The 20,759-nt window shown below is 52.9% G+C and overlaps 9 protein-coding genes across 9 annotated transcripts; 4 read left to right on the plus strand and 5 right to left on the minus strand.

Annotated features, from left to right (window-relative positions):
* Positions 1 to 94: 94 nt before the first annotated feature.
* Positions 95 to 3,561, minus strand: P153DRAFT_151076 (glycoside hydrolase family 55 protein). Its single transcript, XM_033662200.1, has 4 exons — positions 3,042 to 3,561; positions 2,049 to 2,980; positions 1,034 to 1,843; positions 95 to 916 (listed from the first exon to the last, which is right to left on the minus strand). The coding sequence occupies exons 1-4, from the start codon at positions 3,100 to 3,102 to the stop codon at positions 335 to 337; spliced, it is 2,385 nt and encodes a 794-aa protein (XP_033527581.1). The 5' UTR covers positions 3,103 to 3,561; the 3' UTR covers positions 95 to 334.
* On the plus strand, positions 3,322 to 3,938 carry P153DRAFT_151050 (uncharacterized protein). Its single transcript, XM_033662199.1, has one exon. The coding sequence runs from the start codon at positions 3,541 to 3,543 to the stop codon at positions 3,859 to 3,861; it is 321 nt and encodes a 106-aa protein (XP_033527582.1). The 5' UTR covers positions 3,322 to 3,540; the 3' UTR covers positions 3,862 to 3,938.
* Positions 3,939 to 4,600: 662 nt separating this feature from the next.
* On the minus strand, positions 4,601 to 5,630 carry P153DRAFT_363406 (uncharacterized protein). The gene is made up of 3 exons (XM_033667369.1): positions 5,163 to 5,630; positions 4,882 to 5,109; positions 4,601 to 4,821 (listed from the first exon to the last, which is right to left on the minus strand). The coding sequence occupies exons 1-2, from the start codon at positions 5,605 to 5,607 to the stop codon at positions 4,934 to 4,936; spliced, it is 621 nt and encodes a 206-aa protein (XP_033527583.1). The 5' UTR covers positions 5,608 to 5,630; the 3' UTR covers positions 4,601 to 4,821; positions 4,882 to 4,933.
* Positions 5,631 to 5,716: 86 nt separating this feature from the next.
* Positions 5,717 to 6,611, plus strand: P153DRAFT_363408 (uncharacterized protein). The gene has a single exon (XM_033667370.1). The coding sequence runs from the start codon at positions 6,114 to 6,116 to the stop codon at positions 6,402 to 6,404; it is 291 nt and encodes a 96-aa protein (XP_033527584.1). The 5' UTR covers positions 5,717 to 6,113; the 3' UTR covers positions 6,405 to 6,611.
* Positions 6,612 to 6,636: 25 nt separating this feature from the next.
* Positions 6,637 to 7,725, plus strand: P153DRAFT_420139 (inositol monophosphatase; the record flags this gene model as incomplete). Its single annotated transcript, XM_033672224.1, has 2 exons — positions 6,637 to 6,920; positions 6,974 to 7,725. The coding sequence occupies exons 1-2, from the start codon at positions 6,803 to 6,805 to the stop codon at positions 7,723 to 7,725; spliced, it is 870 nt and encodes a 289-aa protein (XP_033527585.1). The 5' UTR covers positions 6,637 to 6,802.
* An 838-nt stretch (positions 7,726 to 8,563) lies between these two features.
* Positions 8,564 to 9,516, minus strand: P153DRAFT_381637 (uncharacterized protein; the record flags this gene model as incomplete). Its single annotated transcript, XM_033670058.1, has 2 exons — positions 8,564 to 8,591; positions 8,705 to 9,516. 2 exons carry the CDS (start codon positions 9,514 to 9,516, stop codon positions 8,564 to 8,566), a joined length of 840 nt encoding a protein of 279 aa, XP_033527586.1.
* A 1,320-nt stretch (positions 9,517 to 10,836) lies between these two features.
* P153DRAFT_353604 (uncharacterized protein) lies at positions 10,837 to 15,558 on the plus strand (the record flags this gene model as incomplete). Its single annotated transcript, XM_033666450.1, has 7 exons — positions 10,837 to 10,869; positions 10,923 to 11,036; positions 11,088 to 11,398; positions 11,501 to 11,618; positions 11,769 to 11,943; positions 12,138 to 12,469; positions 12,523 to 15,558. 7 exons carry the CDS (start codon positions 10,837 to 10,839, stop codon positions 15,556 to 15,558), a joined length of 4,119 nt encoding a protein of 1,372 aa, XP_033527587.1.
* A 796-nt stretch (positions 15,559 to 16,354) lies between these two features.
* On the minus strand, positions 16,355 to 17,684 carry P153DRAFT_363413 (hypoxanthine guanine phosphoribosyltransferase). The gene is made up of 4 exons (XM_033667371.1): positions 17,571 to 17,684; positions 17,115 to 17,221; positions 16,631 to 17,059; positions 16,355 to 16,568 (listed from the first exon to the last, which is right to left on the minus strand). The coding sequence occupies exons 1-4, from the start codon at positions 17,601 to 17,603 to the stop codon at positions 16,517 to 16,519; spliced, it is 621 nt and encodes a 206-aa protein (XP_033527588.1). The 5' UTR covers positions 17,604 to 17,684; the 3' UTR covers positions 16,355 to 16,516.
* Positions 17,685 to 17,989: 305 nt separating this feature from the next.
* P153DRAFT_428236 (uncharacterized protein) lies at positions 17,990 to 20,435 on the minus strand. The gene is made up of 4 exons (XM_033672709.1): positions 19,735 to 20,435; positions 19,085 to 19,671; positions 18,520 to 19,014; positions 17,990 to 18,403 (listed from the first exon to the last, which is right to left on the minus strand). Exons 1-4 carry the CDS (start codon positions 19,963 to 19,965, stop codon positions 18,148 to 18,150), a joined length of 1,569 nt encoding a protein of 522 aa, XP_033527589.1. The 5' UTR covers positions 19,966 to 20,435; the 3' UTR covers positions 17,990 to 18,147.
* Positions 20,436 to 20,759: the final 324 nt, after the last annotated feature.

Consider the following 20,759-nt stretch of genomic DNA (forward strand, 5'->3'; position numbering starts at 1 on the left):
TAGATGAAAGCGAGTGGCATATAGACTTTATAGATACCCTAAGACGATGATGATGGGCTTGATGAGCTAGACTGGTCACCTTGCATACTTATCTCTCAACACATGTCAACGAGAGACTGATTCATTTGCGCTACCTATATGATGCATAGAAGTCTCCAAACCACGCCATCCCCAAAGTTCTAAATATATACAGAAGATAACGATGTTCTTCGCTCGGATTTAACACCATCCCAAACGCAGATGTCATGGTGAATGTCGGATGTTTTCCAGCGACTCATGCAAAACCAGCCGATTGATGCACAGTACACTGAAGTCTTCCAACATGCACCACACCTCAGACTTTGTAGCTGAGCATTCCAATCGTGTCAGGGTAAACACTGAGGTTATCAGACCATTTAGCCTTGTCCTGGCCATCAATAGTCACCATCTGCTCAGCGCCGATCGTGCTCAACGCAAAAGCCTGAACACTCGAGTCGCCCTCAATGCTGAAAATGCGGTTCTGGCAATTGCGGAAGCCATTCGGCGCATCTGCAGCGCTGCAGGTGAGGTCGTAGTTGCGGAAGAACGAGTACAAGCCACCGCCGTAGACGAGGACGTTCTTCGAGTTGAGGACGCGCAGGCCGTACGCACTGCAGACACCGGCTGGGCAGGCAGAGGCGTAGTCGGGGTCGTTGAAGGCGTTGGATCGTCCGTATGGCTGCGTCTTTGCGTCGGGGTTGGGCATGTAGTATGGTGTCTCGGTTTGGATGAAGCCGGCGAATACGTTCGAGGCGCCGTTGAATTGGTATTGGTACAGGGCGTGGTGCTCGACGCCGTTGGCCCAAAGCCAGACGTTTGTGGCTTCGACGTGCAGACCGCGGCCGGTGAAGATAGATACTCGGGTTGATTTCGGGTCGTCGAGATCGTGGTCAGCGGTCTATGAAACATGTCAGCATATGTTTATAGTTGAGTCTGTCGCGCTCTATTGAACATTGGAAACGTGTGCGGAAGTGCTTCGTGTTCCTCAAAAACAACAGAGATGGTAGGTACTTACCCAGAACCAGTTGTTCTCAAAGTATGCTCCAGTGCCAGTCTTGGTGACATGGACGTTAGTGTGTGCCGCCATACACTCAGGCTTGGTTGTGTAAACCGGGCACTGAGCAATTTGAAGCTGGGTACCCTTAGAACCACCAATTCGAGTGTGGATATCCCACAATCCAGAGCCACGGTCGGAGTTGAGATTGTACTCGATGAGTTTGGCACCGGGTGTTGCTCCTTGTGTTTGCACGATCATGTCCGACCATTCGATGCGTCCACGATCTCCCGCCCTACCGATTTGCATGACCGCCACAGGGCTGTCCTTGTTCGACCAAGTGCTGCCAGAAGCCATGATTGCTGAGAACGACTCTCCAACCATGCGAGCTCCAGGAGGAACGTAGATCGTCCGCGTGACCTTGTAAACACCATGTTCGAAGAAGAGAACCTTTCCTTCCGTTGCGGACCTAGTCACGGCAGCCTGGATAGCACTGGTGTCGTCCGTTTGGCCGTTACCTGTTGCACCTGCGCTGCGAGCACTGATGAAGTCCCCAAGGCCAAGAGTCTCGTACTGAGGCTTTGATTTGGAATAGTATTTGCCGTTGTCAAGGAGTGCTGCAGGTCGAGTCGCAGTTGTGAGGGAGCCTTGGAATTTCTCTGGGCCGTTAGGAGAGTACCTGTTGCCCTGACCCCATGCTTTGATGGTTATCGATCCACCCTGGAGAACGGTGGTGCCGGATCCCTTGATGGCAATAGGTACGTTGTTCAGGCGGATGTTCTCGAGCACCAATTGACCAGCTCCGATGGGAACTGAGTCTCTCCTCCATGCCTATGATTGATTAGTCGTTGTTCACTGCTGTAGAGAATGCGAAGTATATGTATATCGAAACCCCAAGTAGCCTAGATGAATTCAATGTATCTCATAGTCCTGGCATGAACTATGAAAGACACTGAAGACATCCAGCCCACCACCCAGGCTCTAGTCTGCTATCTGCAGGAGGCATGTGGGGTATAAAACACAGTACTTGACTCACCATATCGACAAATGTTGGACAGTTGGTGATATCGCTGTCAATGATGACGACCGAACCGACCTCAAGCTTGTTACTCTGGTAGCCGTTGATCATGGAGAAGGCAGTGCTGCATTCGCTGATAGTAAGGCCCGAGTACAGCCATCCCCAGTTCCAGATTTGTGAGATGCCGATAACTGCCTTGGAAATATTTATGTTGCGCATGGTAAACTGCTGGTTACCGATGTTCATTCCATACAAACCTCCCACGATAGTGAGGTCGGCCATGTGACCACCGGACCCATTCTCAACGAAGATACCGGCATGGACTGAGTTTGACGCCTGAGTCATGCGGATCTGGACGTTTTGAATCGTAGTCGCTTGCGAGGCAGGCCAATGGATGCCCTGGAAACCATTGGTTGGTGGGACTGCGGTGCCGTCGATGATCAAGTTTCGGATCTGGCGCAAGAATATGTTGGTGGAGGTCCATCCAGGCGCGCCATTCTGGTTACTGTATGGGCTGGCATCGATAAGGGCAAGAGCTTGGAGAGTAGAAGCAGCCTTGAGGATGGGAAGGTTTTTGGGGTTACCGATGAGCTGAGTCATGTAATAGAAAATAATCGGCTTGCCAATGATGTATGTACCAGATGGGATGTAAACAACGGCCGGAGTATCCGTGGACGAATCACAGACCCAGGGGCCGCAGCGGTTTCCGTCAGAGATGGCACGATTGATCGCATCAGAGTCATCTGTGACGCCATCGCCTTTAGCTCCATAATCCTTGACGTTTCGGAACACCTTGTAGCCGGCCGGATTAGGGTTGAAAGGAGCAATGCCTCTACCGGACATGTCATTAAGCCAGTAGCCATCGGAGAGTGCCTGAGTCTGGATGTCGGAGAGGCCGAGAGCAGATTGAGGGATACCCGAGGAGGCATCCACGGTACGAGGGTATGATGCTGGAAAGAAAACAGGGTCAGATTCAGTTATCCTTACGCGAAAGAGGTGTAGAAAGCTTACGGAGAGCAATACTCTCAACACCAGCTGCCAGGAGGCAGGAGATGACGGGGAGCAAAAGCATCCTTGTAGAGCACACTGTGGTCGGCAAATTGTGTGTACAACAAACTCAGTTGTGTTGCAGAAGAGAAGTAGGAGTTGTGATGAGGAAAGAAAATTAGGAAGCAAGAACGAGGTGTCTATGTAGTCTTTCGCCGTCTGTCTACGGCTTGGCCTAGCTTAGCCGGCGAGAGTATATATGTGGAGAAAACCACATGATGCTCGTCATTCGTAGAAGACTGGTCATTCAAGGGGCTTTTGGTGGCGGGCTTTGCTTACGGATTGAGCATTCGACATAGGGTCATATGCCAGGTTGGATGTCTCGTTGGTGGGCTACCAAGTTGGGAATTGAGAGCATCATCCAGTCTGTATGGTGGACCGACCCATCCACCACATTGCAATTTATCTGTGGCCGGGGCAACATAGTCTTGCAAGCGGAACAATAGATAAATTCAAAGATTAAATGATACCAAACCATGGAGATTGCTTTCAGAACATAGAGTATAGGGTACAAGACTTCGCATGGGTTATGAAACTAACCCTAGTTAGGAAGAAGTCACCGGGTCGGCTCGCATCCAAAAAGGCATGTGATGAATGGTTGTCAACGCCCAATGAAACGATTCTAGACGTAAACTCTCTTGGGCACCAAGTCTATAACAGTTTAGGGTGTCTATACCCCTTAATCGGCCTCGTGGGCGTTGCGTTTTGCGGGGTAGCAACTTTCTCGGCATGTCCGAACTGCATGTGTGTGTATGTCTGTGTGTTGCGCTGTGCTTGCTTTTGAAGGCGATCAGTAGTGTCACAAGCTCGGAAGGGTCACCCGGTGCTGGTAGTGTGTGTCGCATCCTTGAATGTTAGGTGTAAAGCAACTTATTATGCAACACACAGCTTGAGATCATCCCATGGATCGTTGTTAACCGAGCGATAGTTTTAAAATCACTAAAGCCCCCTGACGAGGAGTAGGATCTCCAGTCTGCAGGGGTGCCACTTATCAACTGTAACGTATTGAGTACCCTTGCAAACCTTCCAAAGGGCTGTGTGTTGCGATAGAAGGATCAAGCCCGATGCTTGCCCGCGAGCTCCGAAGTACGTGGATTGGCGCCCATATCAAGAAGAGATTGTTTTGCCCAGTTGGGACGTAAGTGGTTGAGATAAAGGTGAAAGGATCAAGCCACATCCTTGGATGGGAAGGATCGGAACTAATGCTATTCGGGATCGGGCACCTGCCGACTCCCCAGACGTTACATTCGGAGTTTTGGGCGTGAAGACGTGGGAGATGGACCAAGCGGCTAAGAAAACAGATGAGGTCAGAAGACTGTAAGTTTCACCCTCCATGTCTGGGAAGAAACCACCGGCTTGCGTTGCGGGCTTGACTACCATCCTTTGAGGGTCAGCCGAATACTCCAGTCGGCTTTGTAGTAAGATACATGCTTTTCAAGTTACGCTTCATGTATCCAATGAGAGGTCGCACAACGATGAGTGTAACAGGTTTTCCAGGGTAACCCGTTGTTGAGGCTCTGGTGGGACGCGACTATAGGTTGGTGTCATTTAATTGTTCTACATGAGTATATGCTTCTTGCTTCTACTCGTCAAGCCATGTCTAAGCCCATGTGTCTAACACAATCGCCTCATATTTTTAGCTTGTGAAGCGGAGCCAACTATGCAAGATGTCTTTGTCTCGATGCGAATATAGTGCTCGCTGGTCTAGATCTTCACAGTCTGTGATTACTTGTGGTCCCTTTACCTAAGAGGTTTGATCAGCTAAAAACGTCTGCGCCTGATTGCATTGATGAAATTTGCTTACCTTGCTGGATTCATTTAATTTGAATGAGCCTTTTGCATGTGCCAATAACTTCTTAAAGCTTTGCTTTGACCTCCACGAACATGGCATCTCCCACGGTGTACACAGTTCCGGCCCCATCCTCGATGGTTGCGCGAATATACTGCTTCCTGCCATCAATTCGTTCAAATCGTGCCCTACACAGGACGGGACCAGGAGCAGGAATCGGCTTTTTGTAACTTGTGTTTAGATCTAAACGCATCATGAACTCTACTCTTTCATTCGGGTGTCATTCATCAACTCACAAGCAGTAAAGCAAGTCAACGATGTGTTTGCATTCAGCATGCCGCGCTCCCTCAATCGCCGCACCTTGATCTCCTGGGTTAACCCGATTAGTATCCCGCACACTTCATCTAACATGGTAGCGGCAAAACCACCATGCAAGATCTTAGGATGTCCATTCAACCCATCACCCAAGTCCATCAAGGTTACAATCTCCTTGTATGCCAGATCGCCCTCATCCTCTTTGGTTGGTTTCAACGTCAAGCAGCTTCGTATCGTGCGCTCGGTGTCAAGTGTCTCAGCGATGAACGAGTCTTCGCGAGTAGACTTTACGCGTCGCGATGCGGTTTGCGTCGGGGTCCATTGAGGGTCGTTGATCAAGGCAGCTGCCCATTCGATCTCGGAGAACTGGGCTATCGCAGCGTCGTGCATCGTTGTCTTGATGTGCGAGGCATCTGCCGGATCCATACCTTTTCATGGCTGTTCACGATGCCGAGGTTGTCAATCTGTTCCTGCATGGGCGGTATCTAAGCGACTCGCGTGTGATTCGCGTCATTCTTGATCATTCCCCAGCAGTCCTTTACATAGTCTATACCTCAAAACTGACGTTCGCTTGTATTTCGTTGCTTGTGGAGAACGAATACAACTAGGGAAGTTCACGTCTACCCACGGACACCGCTGCATTTCCCCGCAATTTGTTACATGCCTATCTCGAATATTATCCCCATGCGTCACAATGTAGACGTCATCTGCACGCTAGACTATCTGTCAAAGATCTGTCTACCCCGGATTCAGATTCAGATCCCTAAGTTCCTGTGGCTTGCATACGGATCATTACGTAGCTACCGAGGCAATAGCTAGATGAACTGGTCATAAAGCAGAGGCTCCCAGCTTAACATTCCGTTGATCCTCATCTTACCACACCTCTTCGCACTTCCAAACTCTATTTCCAACCCTTCTCACCTCCAATAACAATGTCGCCAAAGCCCCACTCCAAGACCGTCCGCGGAACTCTCGACAACCCCAAGACACAAGAAGCCATCAAGTCCGGCACCAAGCCACCGCAGCTCGGAGACCCCGTCTCGCTCAAGCCTGAAGGCGACAACCCGCCAACGCCTGACTCGAACTCGAGCTCGAACACAAAGTCTTCGTCATCCGAGTCGAGCGTTGCATCAGACACTGCTGCGGCAGTGACGGATCTCTACAAGGGCGCAGGGCAGAAAGACCTGCCCGGTCCACTCAAGAAGTTGGACTCGAAGTTGTAGGAGGGAGGTTGGCGCATGAAGCGCAAGGAGAAAGAAAGAGCGTAGCATAGTTCGGATATTGCCGATCTTCTTCACGATAAAGTTGTACGAATACAGCGAAATAATGACAAAAACTTGACAATACCTACTACAATGGAATGCTATGTACATACATTGGCGGAGCTGAGCAATCAAGTGTGAGCAATGCGCAAGGAACCTCGATTCATATGCATGGAAGAGTGAATGTCGAACTCCAACGTCGCTGCTGTATCTCCCCACGTGGCACCCTTGCATTGCATATCCCTGCCCCGCCGTGGGGTAGCTCTAGTACCTACTCAATACCTAGCTATACATTGACCTTTACCTTCATTTCTCATTCCATCTTCCAAACCTCAACACCAGCTCGACATCCACTCACCATGGCCGACCTCAATCTCCGCGAGATCCACGACTTCCTAATCTCCATCGCCAAACAAGCAGGCACCCGCATCGTCTCCGCAACCCCCAGCACCGAAGCCGCCGGCTCAAAGAAGAACTGCACGTCTCCCCCTCACACCACCCCAATCCATCGATCTAACAACCCCACTCAGCCGTCGACCTAGTAACCGAAACCGACCGCGCAGTCGAATCCCTCATCTCCACCTCCCTCCGCGAGAAATACCCCTCAATCGCCTTCATGGGCGAGGAAACCTACCAGCCAGGCGACACGCTCACCGACGCCCCAATATTCATATGCGACCCCATCGACGGCACGACGAACTTCGTGCACCGCTACCCGTACGTGAGCATCTCGCTGGGGCTGGCCGTCGACAGGCAGCCTGCGGTCGGCGTCGTGTATAATCCGTTTACGCAGACGTTGTACTCTGCTGTTGCGGGTCAGGGCGCGTACTTGAACGAGACGACAAGGTTGCCGCTTAGTCCGCCTGCGCCGCTTGATACGCTGAGTAGCTGTTTGGTCGCGGTGGAGTGGGGGAGCGATCGTAGTGGGAATGACTTTAGGGTTAAGAGCGATGTGTTTAAGAGGCTGGCTGCGACGAAGGAGGAGGGCGGGGGCATGGTGCATGGGTTGCGGTCGTTTGGGAGTGCGGCGCTGAATCTGTGTGGCGTTGCGAGTGGCGGGTTGGATATCTACTGGGAAGCTGGGTGTTGGGCGTGGGATGTGTGCGCTGGGTGGATTATCTTGAAGGAGGCGGGGGGTGTCATGGTTGATGCGAATCCGGGGAATTGGGAACCGAGGATTGATGAGAGGAGGTATTTTGCTGTGAGAGGGGGGGTGGGTCAGAAGGAGATTATTGAGGAGTTTTGGGGGCTGGTGGATGGGAAGTTCGAGGTGGGTGTTTGAATACCTACTGCTGGTTTCAAAGGTCGAGCTGGTATAAGTTAATAGATCTTCGTTCACGACGATACGTCACATTTTCAACGAAACACATCAAGCTAGCGACGACCAGGCGTTTTCTATTGTACGTCGCTAAGGGTTTCCCTCCGCAGCCAGTCTGTCCATCCACGCGGTCTCAGCCCAATCAGTCCCACTCGACATGAAAGCTTCCCATCAAGAGAAGAAATTCTTCGAGCAGGTCATCTCGAGCCATCGCAGTTACCACACAGTTTCAGAGAAGGAGTGTCCCGTGGTTTTTTCCCACGCTTCCGTTTACCACAACAAACAACAATCAACAGCTATTCCACACCAGAACACACAGTCAAAACAAAAGAAACACAGTTTCGTAGCGTCGTCGTGTACTCTCTCCGCACGCAGAGAGGGGCTGTCGGGTGGGGATTGTGTCGGTGTCGATGGCGCGGTGTGTGGGTTGTGGGGAAGGGTCACGGACGTGATGTGATGGGAGTGAGCAGACGCCTTTCAGCAAAGGAAAAGGGATGATGTGATTCGATGAGGTGAGATGGAGAGATTTGAGGAAATGATGATGATGAGGATGAGTAGAGCAACGCGCCGAGCCGTTAGTCAAGTACGCCGAGGAAAGTAGATCCAGTCCATTATTTTTCAGGGTTTTGTCGTTTTCGGATGAACGAGGAGCGTGGCGCTTCCATGGGGCAATTTGAGTCGAGGTTGGTGTGTATGTGTGTGTGAGAGAGTGTGGAGTCGAGTGAGCAGTTTAGAGAACTCCAGGCGTTTCGGTTTGCGGGTGTGCTTTGGACGAGTTTTGGTGGGGGGTTAGGGCAGCCCGTTAGATGGTCCTCGGCGTGCGGCCGGAGCTGGGAGGTTATATGTTAGTCTAAGGATCGAAAGGTCACGGATTGGGAAAGCAGCAGAATCAAGACTAAGCAAAACACAACGCGAGAAATGGAGGGAATGTGAGGGGGCTCACCTCGCATCTTGAAGATCATCGATATGGTTGCACATTGCCACGAACAGGTCAAAGAACAGTTTTCCTCCCATCTCCATCTCCATCTGCATGGTTCCACTACGCTTGAATGTTTTCCGGCTACGGATGATGAGGGCGAGGTAATGGGCGCGTAGTCGTGAGTCGTTGTCCGGCGTGTTCTCGTAGGCATAGCGAGCGCTGCGCAGAATCGTTCCAACCTCGATGCCGCTCTGCAGGCCCTGCTTGCGCAGGGCTAGCTTCTTGAGCTCTTCGAGGCCGTAGTGATCCGCAGCGCAGTACACGGCCGTGTCGCGGAGAAGAACGTCACCCACGCCGGAGTGAAAAAAGGTTGGCTCCACGGCTGCGCGGTCGCCGGTCTTGTTGGGGTCGGGTGAGGAGATCTGACCCTCGAGCATCCAAGTTTGACGTCGCTTGTCATGGACTAAGCGGGGGTAGTAGTCGCCCTTGTACAGATACTCGAGGATGCAGGAGAAGATTTCGGGTTCCTCCGTGGGCAGGTTGATGCGTCGGTTGGTGGATTCGAAGAACTGGCTCCGCAACGCTTCAGCGAAGAACGGGGAGTGACAGAGGACGTCTTCGTGTGCGGCGAACAGTCGTCGGTCGGAACCAACGACAACCGTCACGATGGATGAAGTGAGACTCGGGGAAACACTCTCCATCAGTGGGCTGTCCTTGCGCACATCCATTTTCTCGACCACCTGCTTTTGTTTGGAGGCATCGCGAAACGACTTCTTCGACGATTTGCTTATCTTGCCCGAACGGTCCTTCGAACTAGCAAAAGAGCGTTTGAACATGTTGGACGAAGAGGAGATTCGTAGGGAGCGACGAAGAGATTTGAAAAGAATGGACAGGTTAGTTGGGAGCAAAGATAAAGGTGACCTCTGGAAGTTCTCAGATTTCGCGCTTTTCGTGAAAAAAGTGCTCAATCCGAGGAACTTGGTCCAGGCTGGGGCTTGTCGTGAGGCGTACAGAGCCCAAATTCTGGGGCAGCCTGGCGTTTTATGTCTCTTGCGCTCCCTGCTGCTTTAGCGCCGGCTATGCAGCGTGCATACTCTCCGCCTTATTCGTCAATTGCGGTGTAGTACTACATGACTGGGCGCAGGAATGTTCTAGGCAAACAGGTCTTGCTCTTTGCTGTTCCTGATTTGGTGGGCTCTGAGAGTGGTGGGCGAACATGGAGAAAGCCTGCTATGTGGTGTTCAAGTTGTGGAGTAGTGCCAAGTCATAGATAGCCAACGCAGCAGCATGACGATTGAAAAAACGTGAGCTGAGAATGAGGCAGAAGAGTCGAGCCACCCCACCTATCCGACTGAACACCACTCATCTCTCAATCAAAGCGGTTTGCATTTTAGATTATGCCTAGTATTTACGCGTCGCGTACCAATCGCGGTGTAACGTGACTTATTATCTTGGTGTGAGTGGCCTCTTTAGTGACTCACAAACCCTATGTAGTATGGCATCATGTTGTGGTCCTTTCGGCCGTGGGTGTTGCATGGTCCTGCAGAGAGACCAGATGTAGTTTACGGTTCAGTCTACCGTGATGCGCAAGAAGACTTCAGGTGACTGCATGCTTATCTAGAGTGTATCCACCAGGCTACAGTTCACTTTGTGAGAGCGTCTTCGCGCAGAAGGGGGGGTAGCAGCGGGATGAAGTTGGTGGGGTAGGCGTAGAACAAAGTGGGTTAGAGGTATTAAGAATAGCAGCGTAACAGTACATGATTCATGGAGATAGCAAAGACATGTACGGTGTGTCTAACACGTTGGCGTTTCATAATCTAGAAGACTTGCACAAGACCAAGACGTGAAAGACAACGCAGATGGTCATGACAGTCGTAGGTAGTTCGGCTGCAGGCGGGCGAAGCTCTGACTCTTTTGTCGTCATCGTTCTTCCCCACTTAGGCGCTGTCTCTCTCACCACCTCATTTCTGAGCACCGAACAAGCTCGTATACTCCGTGTATTACCTGAACTTTCTCTTTCTCGCCTTCACTTGACGTTCTTCTTCTGTGCTTGTACAAAAAGCGCACCCTCTAGCTTCATCTCCGCACCCGACTACTCCGTACAGTCAACCGATCGCAGCAGCCGACAGGACCGGTAAAATCAACCGACCGCCATTATGAGTACAGGCGCGAAAAAGCGAATTATGAAGGTAGGTGTTCGGTATGGTGTGTAGTGAGGGAAAAGCAAGTAACCCCATTACAGGAGTACGGTGAATGTATGGCCGACACGCCCACGGGCATGAAGATCAACTTTGATGAGCAGAACATGACCAAGTGGGAGGTCCTGATGGACGGCCCTGCGCAGTCCGTCTACGCTGTACGTCTCCTAGCGCCCAGCCGACCCGAGGCGCTTGCTAATGCTTTACAGGGCGGCCACTTCAAGCTCGAGATTACCTTCCCTACCGAATACCCGTTCAAACCGCCGGTCGTAAGCTTCCGGACCAAAATCTACCACCCCAACGTCAGCAACGATGACAAGGGGTCCATGTGCCTGGGTCTGCTGCGTCCCGACGAGTGGAAGCCGCCGAACAAGGTCGTCTCTGTGCTGCGACTCATTCAGACGCTTCTGATTGAGCCCAACCCAGACGACTCGATCGAGCCTTCTATTGCGAATGAGTACCGGGAGAACCGTGCGGCGTTTGAGAAGAGCGCAAAGGACTGGGTCAAGCGCTACGCGAAGTGAGGACAGGGAGAGGGTCACGCAGAGGATTATTCAGGGCACCACGACACGTGCAACGACAGCATTTTGGGCGTTTGGCGAAGATGCATTTGGGAGAAAAGGTTCCCGGCGAACGGCGGAGAGAGGGGTCTGTATTTGGGCAAAGGCTGTTTGGGGGCTGATTTCGTGTACCAAGTCGGGACATATGGCAGTGTCTGGCGAGCTCAGCAGAATGAATTGGTATGTGCTACAAGGGTGCGTGGGTGCGTGCAGACATGTCGTCATGAAGGCAATCTCTCGGTCGTTGTTGGGCTGAGGCGGGATCGCGAGATGAAATGAAGGTTGCGTGAAGAGCGTCGGGTTCGTGACGCAGTCGTGTGCTTGGCAAAGGGGGCGCGAGGTCTCGGTCAGGCGCGCGAGTCAGGGCTTGTGGTGGACGGCGGCTGCGTGCTCGTCGCAGCGCGCAGAAGCAAAGCGACCGCCCGTACAGGCAGCGCGGTGCAGAAGGGGGTAGCCTGGCAGCAAGATTGGCTGGCAGCAGGCGGCGGCGCGGGGCTCGCAGCAGGTCCGGCGCGCGGGATTGGCGCCAGGCGGTTCCTGGCACTGGAGTGAAACGGCTTTTGATGGCCCTAGGCGACGTCGAGGCTACCGTGCTGCTCGTGTCTGTGTCGCGGAACCGACACGCCTTTTCAACGCACTAGGCAACGGGATTGTCATCCGAGCTATGACCCTGGTGAAATCGACCATCTCATCTCCCAGGTGCCGTCACGCTGGGCGGTCGCGACTCTGGCTCTGACTTTGACTCTGCCTCTCTCTACACCGTCCCATTCCTTGCCTCGATTCTTCTGCCTGCTGCCACGTCGGTCGGGCCACTCGCGACCGTCTCCTGCTGCAGCCGCCGCCTCCGTCCACACACGCCCCACGAGAACGCGCACCCTCACGCACGCCTACGATTCGCTGCCCCCCGCGAGAATGCTCCTGCAAAGCACCGCCTCTTCTCCCTCCACCACGTCCACGACCACGTCCTCCCCACTCGAATGAGCAGAATCGTCCGCGGCCCAACCCTCTCGGTCAGCGCACCGGCCCCATGGGTGAGTGTGTTCCCCGTGTTGGTCCGTCTGCCCTCCACCACCCCTCGCCCCAGCCCCAGCGGCCCTACGCAGCCTACGCACCGCAGGGCTTCGGCGCCGGGCGGTCCAAGCAGCCAATGCGCCTACAAATGGACGCCGCCCGCCATCCCGCCCCGTTGTCGCCGCTCAACAAAGGCCCTGCCCGCGCAGAGCGCTACGCAGCATCGCCGACCATGGGGCCCACGATGCTGCGCCAGCCCGGAGTTCCAGCATCGCCCGACCTCCGCGCCATCTTCAACCCCCTCGCCAGCAACCCCGTGAACCAGGATGGGCCAACGTGGGACTCGGCCTCGGAAGACACGTCTGGTGCCGTGTCTCCCCACAGGACCCGTGGCATGACCGCCTCTTCGCAGACCTCGTTCGTCGCCTCACCACCCCTACGCTCCGTCACCTCCATACCCGACTACGCCCAGTACCGCGGCGGCGAGCGCTCGAACCTGTCGGGGACGTACAAACCAAATCGAGGCGTGCCCAATTGGTCCCACACCGACTACTATCCTCCTCCTCCTGCCCACCGACACTTCCGTAACGAGGAACTGCGGTCTAGCTTCAAGTCTGGCTGGACCAACACCGAGGCGAGCGGCACCGAACGAAGCAGTATAGCAACTGCGCGCAGTTCGGTCGGGAGTGAGCGCCAGCCGAGCATATATTCGAGAGATCAGTCGAGGGACCGTTTACGCGATCGGGACGACTCACCCGAGACGGTTCCAACATCAGACACGGCTGAAGAAGAGGACCAGTTGAATGCCGTCGACGACGTTCTCGACTCATACTACTACGACGAGGAAGACGAGAACGAAAGCAACGACTTTGTCGATCAGAGCGCTCGGCATCGGCGTAGCCCGTCCCCAGCACACTTGGATCTGGAGCCTCCTGGATTGTCGCAGACGCCATCTCGCGATCTAGATTCCTTGGATTCCTTCCGGTCTTTGGAGAACCTCAAACAGTGGGACCAGCACCAGTCGTCGTATCCGGAGAATAGATCGGATGATGACGCTGATAGGGCCGATTCGGCGAATCAGCACATGGCTGTTGATCCTACGTTGGGTACCGCTGAACCCCACACCTTAAATATGCTATGCGGTGTTCGGGACGATGGTGCTGTTGAGCGAAAGAGTTTGGAAATGAACCATCTGCCACCATTGCACGCAGCCAGTCCTCTCCAGGCTCAACACAGACCGAGAGATCTTGAAACCATGACCGGCCAATCGAACAAAAGGCAGTCAAAGGCGTTGCATCGATGCAGCGAGGAGTTGCCCCGTCGCGTTTCAGTTTCGCTACAAGCTCTGGCACTCGGCGCCCCCAGTAGCTTTTCTCGTCCAAACCGAATAAGCCAAAATATCCAACATTCGAGAGGCGCAAGTGCGAACCGCCCCCAACTGAGGGAAATGCATCGTCAAATCACGAACCTTCCACCACTGCCGTCGAAGAAGTCACGCATGTCTCGTCAGGATTGGGCAGAGATCGAGGCTTATTCGAAAAGATACTCCAAGAGACCAAGTGTCTCTCGCCTGTACTCAAGCGAATCAGTCAACAAAGACTTGATCCCTGGCATACAGTCTCCACCAATACGGGTGTCCCAAGCACTTCCAGAAGTTGACGAAGATGAGGCGATCCCTCGTCGCGCATCCACTAGCGTGTATGATCGCAAAAGCACCCTGTTCAATCTTGGCGTGGCGTTCCCGCCTTCAACGACAACACCGAGAGGTAACGGAGGCTTCGGCCTTTCCGCACCGGCACACATGGGGAGAGCGAATTCGGTGTTGTTGCGAGAGAAGAAAAGTCCAGCTGAACGTGATCGATACGGGTTCAAAAAGGCTTCTGACAAGATCAGCGTCCAGGAGTACAACGCCTGGGCTGTAAAATACGAAGAACACATCTCCCGACGACGCAACAAATGGATTGCTCTAATGACAAAGCAGGGCCTTTCCACTACTGATCCTACAAGGTTTCCGGAAGTTAGCGAAAAAGTCAGGCGTTATGCTCGAAAGGGCTATCCACCAGAATGGCGGGGAGCTATGTGGTGGTATTACTCTGGTGGTCAACATCTCGTCAAACAAAAAGAGATGGTTGGCCTGTACGCATCCCTAGTTGCTCGAGTCAACCAGGATGAACTCAACAAGGACGACAAGGACGCGATCGAACGTGACCTTGACCGGACTTTCCCCGACAACATTCACTTTCGCCCAGAGCCGGCGACAGATTTGCTAGATGGAGAGTCGGACGACGAGCCCTCCCTCATCCAGGATCTTCGCGAGGTTCTGTCTTGCTTCGCGCTGAACAACCCCAACATTGGATACTGCCAATCCCTTAATTTCATCGCCGGTCTTCTCCTCCTCTTCCTCAAGCAAGACAAAGAGAAGGCATTTGTTCTTCTCACCATCATCACACGAAACCATCTTCCCGGTGCACATGCGCGCAACCTCGCCAACACCGAAGTAAACGTCCTCATGATGCTCATCAAAGACTTCCTCCCCAAGGTCTGGGCCTCGATCAACGACACCGACCTAATCAACAGTGGCGCCGGCTCAAACGCCCATCCCAGCTCGAAATTCGCACGCCAGCCCACCGTTTCCCTCTCATGCACCTCATGGTTCATGAGCATCTTCGTCGGCGAGCTGCCCATCGAGACAGTCCTCCGAGTCTGGGACGCATTCCTCTACGACGGACCCCGCATCCTCTACCGCTACGCGCTCGCCATCTTCAAGCTCGGCGAACCCGAAATCCGAAAATACCACCCCGGCGACGGCGAGCTCTTCATGACAGTCCAGAACCTGCCCCGAACATCCTGCCTCGACCCAAACATCCTCCACGACTTCGCCTTTGTCAAGCGCGGCTTCGGCAACCTGACGCAGGAGGTCATCGACCAGAAACGACGCTTCTGGCGCGACCAGAGCAAAATCGCCCACCAGGCTTCCGTTAAGAGTATCCGCCCTATTCAGTTGCAGGTCCCGCCGAAAGACGACGATACCGATACCGAGAGTGGAAGGAGACCGTTCGGCCTGAGGAGGAAGGCTAGTCGCAAGTTTCGCACCATGAGAGGGAGGTAGTTGGCACTTTACCCACGCTCCCCGTCTCTGCTACCCTCCACTCTTCTCAATCGACACATCCAAAAAAAGTTCTCAGCACACCATCCCCACACGCTGGGATCTTCATTCAAATTCGCATCCATGCCACTACACCTGCATTGCGCCACGGAGTTTTATTGTTGCGGCGTTTTTTCTTCATCTTCTTCATCTTCGTTCTTCCTTCTTCAGCCCGGTTCCGCTTCCACTTCATTTCGTCTCGTCTCCTCATTCGACAAAGGTTTACAAATATACCCTCTTTGGTGTGTTCGTGTTCGCGTCTGTGTCTGTGTATGTATATATATGTATGGGTTCTGTTGCCCTTTCTTGGGAGAGAGAAGAGAAACACAAAAACGCCGGGTTTGGTTAGGTTGCCCCGAGTAAAAGACATAATGGCGCAAACAGCAACACCTGGGAATTTTTTATCTGGTCTGGTTTGCTTTGGTTAGGTTCGGTTTGGTTGGGTATATGATACATGATTTTACGACACTTTTGTCCCCTCCCCTTCTTAGCTTTGCCTGTTTTTCTTTTCTTTTCTGACCGCCTTTGCGTGTATGTATGTATATAAATAAATTTTTTGTAGGCCTCGCGGCTGCTCTATCGGTGTGTCAATCAAATTATATTCATTGTTCGATTATTTATCTATGCAATTGTTCACTTGATGTTGGTAGCAGAAAAGGGAGGGAATTTTTGAATAATCCGTATCATATCATATCAATACTGTAGTAATGCACAAGGTGTGTAAACCCCAAATAAAGCTTGTCAAACAACAACATCGGTCGGTCCACTAAACTCCTGTATATCCGTAATCCCTGCCCTTGTCCTGTCCTGTCCTGTCCTGTCCTGCCTGCAAATGCTCAAGATGCCGAAATGCTCACTTTTCCTCTTCGCTTCGCTTCGCTTCGCTTCTCGTCTATCGACTTATTCGCCTCACAGTAAATAACTACTGCTTCGACTCCTGCTCCCTCGACATGCGATCATGTTCATCGATATCGCTGTTTAAACGTCAGTCCCACGCACACTCAACAAAAAGGACAAGAAAAAAGGGGATACACACGTAGCCTCCCAAGGATAATTGATCCAAACATCCCCCACCGTCCTAGCCGCCGCATACCTCCCGCCCAGAATCTCCTGGGGCAGCACGCCCTTCTTCGCCTTATCCTTATTATGCAGGACGAAGATGCTGAACGTTGTCTTCTCGGCCTGACGCCCGCTCTTCTGCACCGCGGCGTCGACGTCCTTTTCCAGCTCGCGCACCGCGTACTCGAGCGTCGTGCGCGTGTCGTCCACCTCGTCGACGATCAGCACGTTTTTGCCGATCAGGTTCGCCATCTCCAAGGATGACAGGTCGAGCCATTGCGTGCGCGTCACTTTTGTGCCCGGCTTCTCGATGTCGGGGTCTGTTGAGCCGCCGAGCTGCTCGTATAGCGAGAGCCCGATGGCTTGGATGGGGATGTTGGGGTGGCCGGGCCGCTTGAGGAAGGAGCTAAGGGGTTGCTTTCAGCGCGCTGTGTGTGTTGTTTGTACGGGGGGTTACGCACCGGAGGATGCGCGCGGGGACGTAGCCGCCGCCGCCAATGGCGATCATGAGCGTGGGCTTGAAGTCATTGAGGATCTGCTCGGCGGCTTCCTGGCACAATTTGTGCACCTGCGAGGTTGGCGCATGTCAGTCGTATATTCCGTGTTTCGTATTCTTTTGTGGTGTTTGTTTTCTCTCCTCTAGCTGGCTAGTTGGCGTAGTGGGTAGGTGGTGGGGTGAGTGAAGGAAGGAACGGTGCGGAGAACGACAGGCGGCAGATCAACAGTGCGTCTTCGCCGTGTAACGTAGCACAAGACGGTATTTCTTGCAGCTCTCTTCTTCTTCTTCTTCTTCTTCTTCTTCTTTTTTGTTCCCGTACCGCGAGATGCAAGGATAAAAAAGCAGCTGTAGCCGTTCACGCGCCTCATCTCCCACCTCTCTCTCCCCCCACCAAAAAGTAAAAAAAGCGAATGCGTACCTGATTATACGTGACGTAGACCTTCTCGACCATTTTGGCTGTATTTCCGTTGTTTTGCTCGCGACGCGGTAATAAGGTGGGATATAATATGGTGGGGGGAACAGGATTCAGAGCAGAAGTCGGGAAGTGCGTGTGACTCTGTGGAACGAGCAAAAAAAAAAGTCTGGACGCGGGACAAGAATTTACAAATAAAGAGTAGGTAAGGCTTCGGAGTTGGCCGCTGGCTCTTCCCACCCCGCCATCAGGGCGCTAGGGTGGAGGCGGCCTAGACGCGGGAGAGGCTGCAGGGATGGGAGTGTTGCATGTGCTTCTCGAAGGCGAAGACGAAGATCAAGACATGATCGTTTGATCACTTTGATTCTTTTTGAAAAGATTTTTTATTGGGAAGATCTGGAGTTATGCACCTTAGTATGCTTTTCAGAACATTGTAAGTGCAGGAAATATATCATCGCCCAAGACGTTACTGTTCTTCCACTTTCTAGAATACGGCTATTGTAGTAACTTGCTTCTCGAAAGATATCCATGCAGGGAGCACTGTAACTGTCTCTTTCATTGGTTGGTCTACAGCTTGCTCATATCAACTATGTGGTAAAGCTACTGTCAGATCCTCCCCGTCGTCGTCGACTATAATTGTTCCAAAATCAAACAAAGGTCCGCTCTGCTTTGGACGTTCACTACTTTCGTCAAAGCAAAATACACGAAAGGCAAAGGTGCCTGTACGAATGACGTATCGATCGTTTAATAACATCAAAGTATGAGTGTTTGGACATCCGTATCTGGACTCGACGAAACGGCTGGGTATACAATCTAGAGGCTTGGAGTCCGGGTAGTCACTAGTGCTTGTTAGTAGGTGTGCATGTCAACCCACTTCCAGGACACGAATATGTGCACGTTGACATTACAAGGAATGACGACAACAGGAAGTAACCAAGGCGGGTATAAAACGTACTTTGTCCCTCCGAATTCCAGAACTTGTGTTTCCCCATTAATATCACGGATCCAGGTTTTGTAGGATGTATCGTTCCAACAGGCCACATACTGAGAAGACTCTGACATGGCTCCAGTCAAAGGACATCTTGCATCTGTGAATCTGCCGAGATGCTCGTCAAATAACATACGGACACAGGTGGTATTCCCAAAGATGCCCGGTCCTGTTACATGGACAGAAATCTCAAACAACCCACATAGGCCTATGGGGATGAAGCTATCCAGGTCGAGATTGCATTGTGTTAAGATTGTATGTGGAGCCTGGATACACTCGCCTGTGTATGAGAAGCGACTACACATTATGTGCGTTGGTGGTCTGCTGGGCGAAACACCGGACGGAGAATGCGTGTTCACCACTTGCCCAAAAAAGCAGTAATTGTCGCTGACGATGATGATGCTCTTGCTCTCTGGCTGGACCAGAAGCTTGATGCCAGGAGTAAAATCGGAAATATGGCCACTGGCTTCATCAGCACAAGTCGCAGTTCAGCTGGAAGTTTGACGTTCCTTGCCAAAGACATCAGACTTACCTTCCATCGCATGGTTTGACAAGAGGTGATGGGCGACGTATGTCAAACGATTTTCCCTGTTGGGTATCATAGTCCCAGATGTATACAAAAACACGGTCATCGAAGTGTGTTGCACACGCGACTGTGCGTCCACGAATGGTGACAGCGTTACAATACTCACAACTTGGCAGTGTGAAGCTCCTTTGACCTTGTCCATTCAGCTCAGAAACGTAGAAGACGTTGGTCATAGTCACGAATGCCACGAGCTGATCCGACACAAAGGATTTGGATATATATTCCCGGGCTGCTCCTCTTAAAGTAGTAAGGCGCCACGTGCTCAGATCGAGTGCATACATCAGCCGTTTGACTTGTGGTGGACGCCAGATCAGAGTGTTGCCGGATAGAACAGGATACGATGCGTCATCACTAAACTTGATCATGAAGCGGCTTCTTGGATTGCCGGTACGAAACGCCTGAATATCTTGTGCTTTGCGCTCGTACAAGGCGTAATCGGCGCCTTGGAGGTCGACTGTGCCATGGTACCAACCATTCAAACTTCTTTTGAGCACATCAAGACTCCGCAAGATGTGGCACCATCGTCTGGAGACCTATGTCAGTAGTCAGTAAGTCTAATGGGCGAGATGGTTCTGGCAAATGGTGAGGGCTCTTACGAGCTGCAGGCGGTACGGTGTGGCAACGTCCAGGTAGGAGAAGATCTGAGGTACCAGCTCTACCGGGAGCCGCCCAACAATGTCGACTTGAAAAGAGCGAGCGCTGGTGATGGACTGCAGTGTTCTCCACTCGTACGGGGTCAGTTCATTCATGAGAGCTCCAAGAGCTTGCTGCCTCGAGTCATTGGTCGGCAGACATCTGAAGGCGTTCACCAAACTAGTGGTCTCCATTGTGGCAAACAGAATGGTTCACCCGGGGCAAACGGCAGCGGTGCCTAGTTTGCTCTCCTGAAGGGAACTGTCGATGCTTGACTCGCGAGTTAGGGATGGTAGATGGTAGAGTTAAAGATGTGGTCCGTGCATGGATCCTGCACCTGCAGTTGGATGACGGTAGGGGAGACGCCTCGTGGCGAAGACGGATCGAGAGAGATGCATGCAGGATTTCTCCGGTACCTATCGTGGTGCAGGGCCTGCTGTGCTGATCGAAGCGACGCGTGGTCACGATGACGGGCACTGTAGGCTACAGAGGAGACAACGCAGCGCTGTCGCAAATTGCAGGTGAAGTGCCGTCGAGTGCAGCAGCGGTTTCATAGGGGAAGGCATCTGGCCGACATTTGCGCGACGACCAGGGTCCGTCGATGGCTGTCGATGGCGGTCGAGGGGGCCAAGCACGCTGCTCGAGCGGCGGGCGGCGCTGTACCATGAAAGGAGGGCAGGTCCTCGAGGATGCACTGCGGGCGACTGTCACCCGGCTGTCAAGGCTGTCAGGGCTGCGCACGCCAGAACATGTGCCCGATTGCAGCTGGGTCCCCACGCCGCCATCCACGGATCGACGGCTTGGCTGGTGCTTCTCGCTGGGCTGGGTGCGACACTTGGATGCCATCGCAGCGCCATGTCGGCCGCGAGACGTTCGCTCCCTTGACCAGCCGCATTCTGGAACGCCGCTGGCAGACTACGCATCTGCGCTAGAAGACGGGACCAGACGTGTGTCTCCCCGGGCCAGTAGCCAGCAGCTCCGCAGCGTC

This window comes from Dothidotthia symphoricarpi (assembly GCF_010015815.1).
Source record: "Dothidotthia symphoricarpi CBS 119687 unplaced genomic scaffold P153scaffold_3, whole genome shotgun sequence".
NCBI lineage: Eukaryota > Fungi > Ascomycota > Dothideomycetes > Pleosporales > Dothidotthiaceae > Dothidotthia > Dothidotthia symphoricarpi.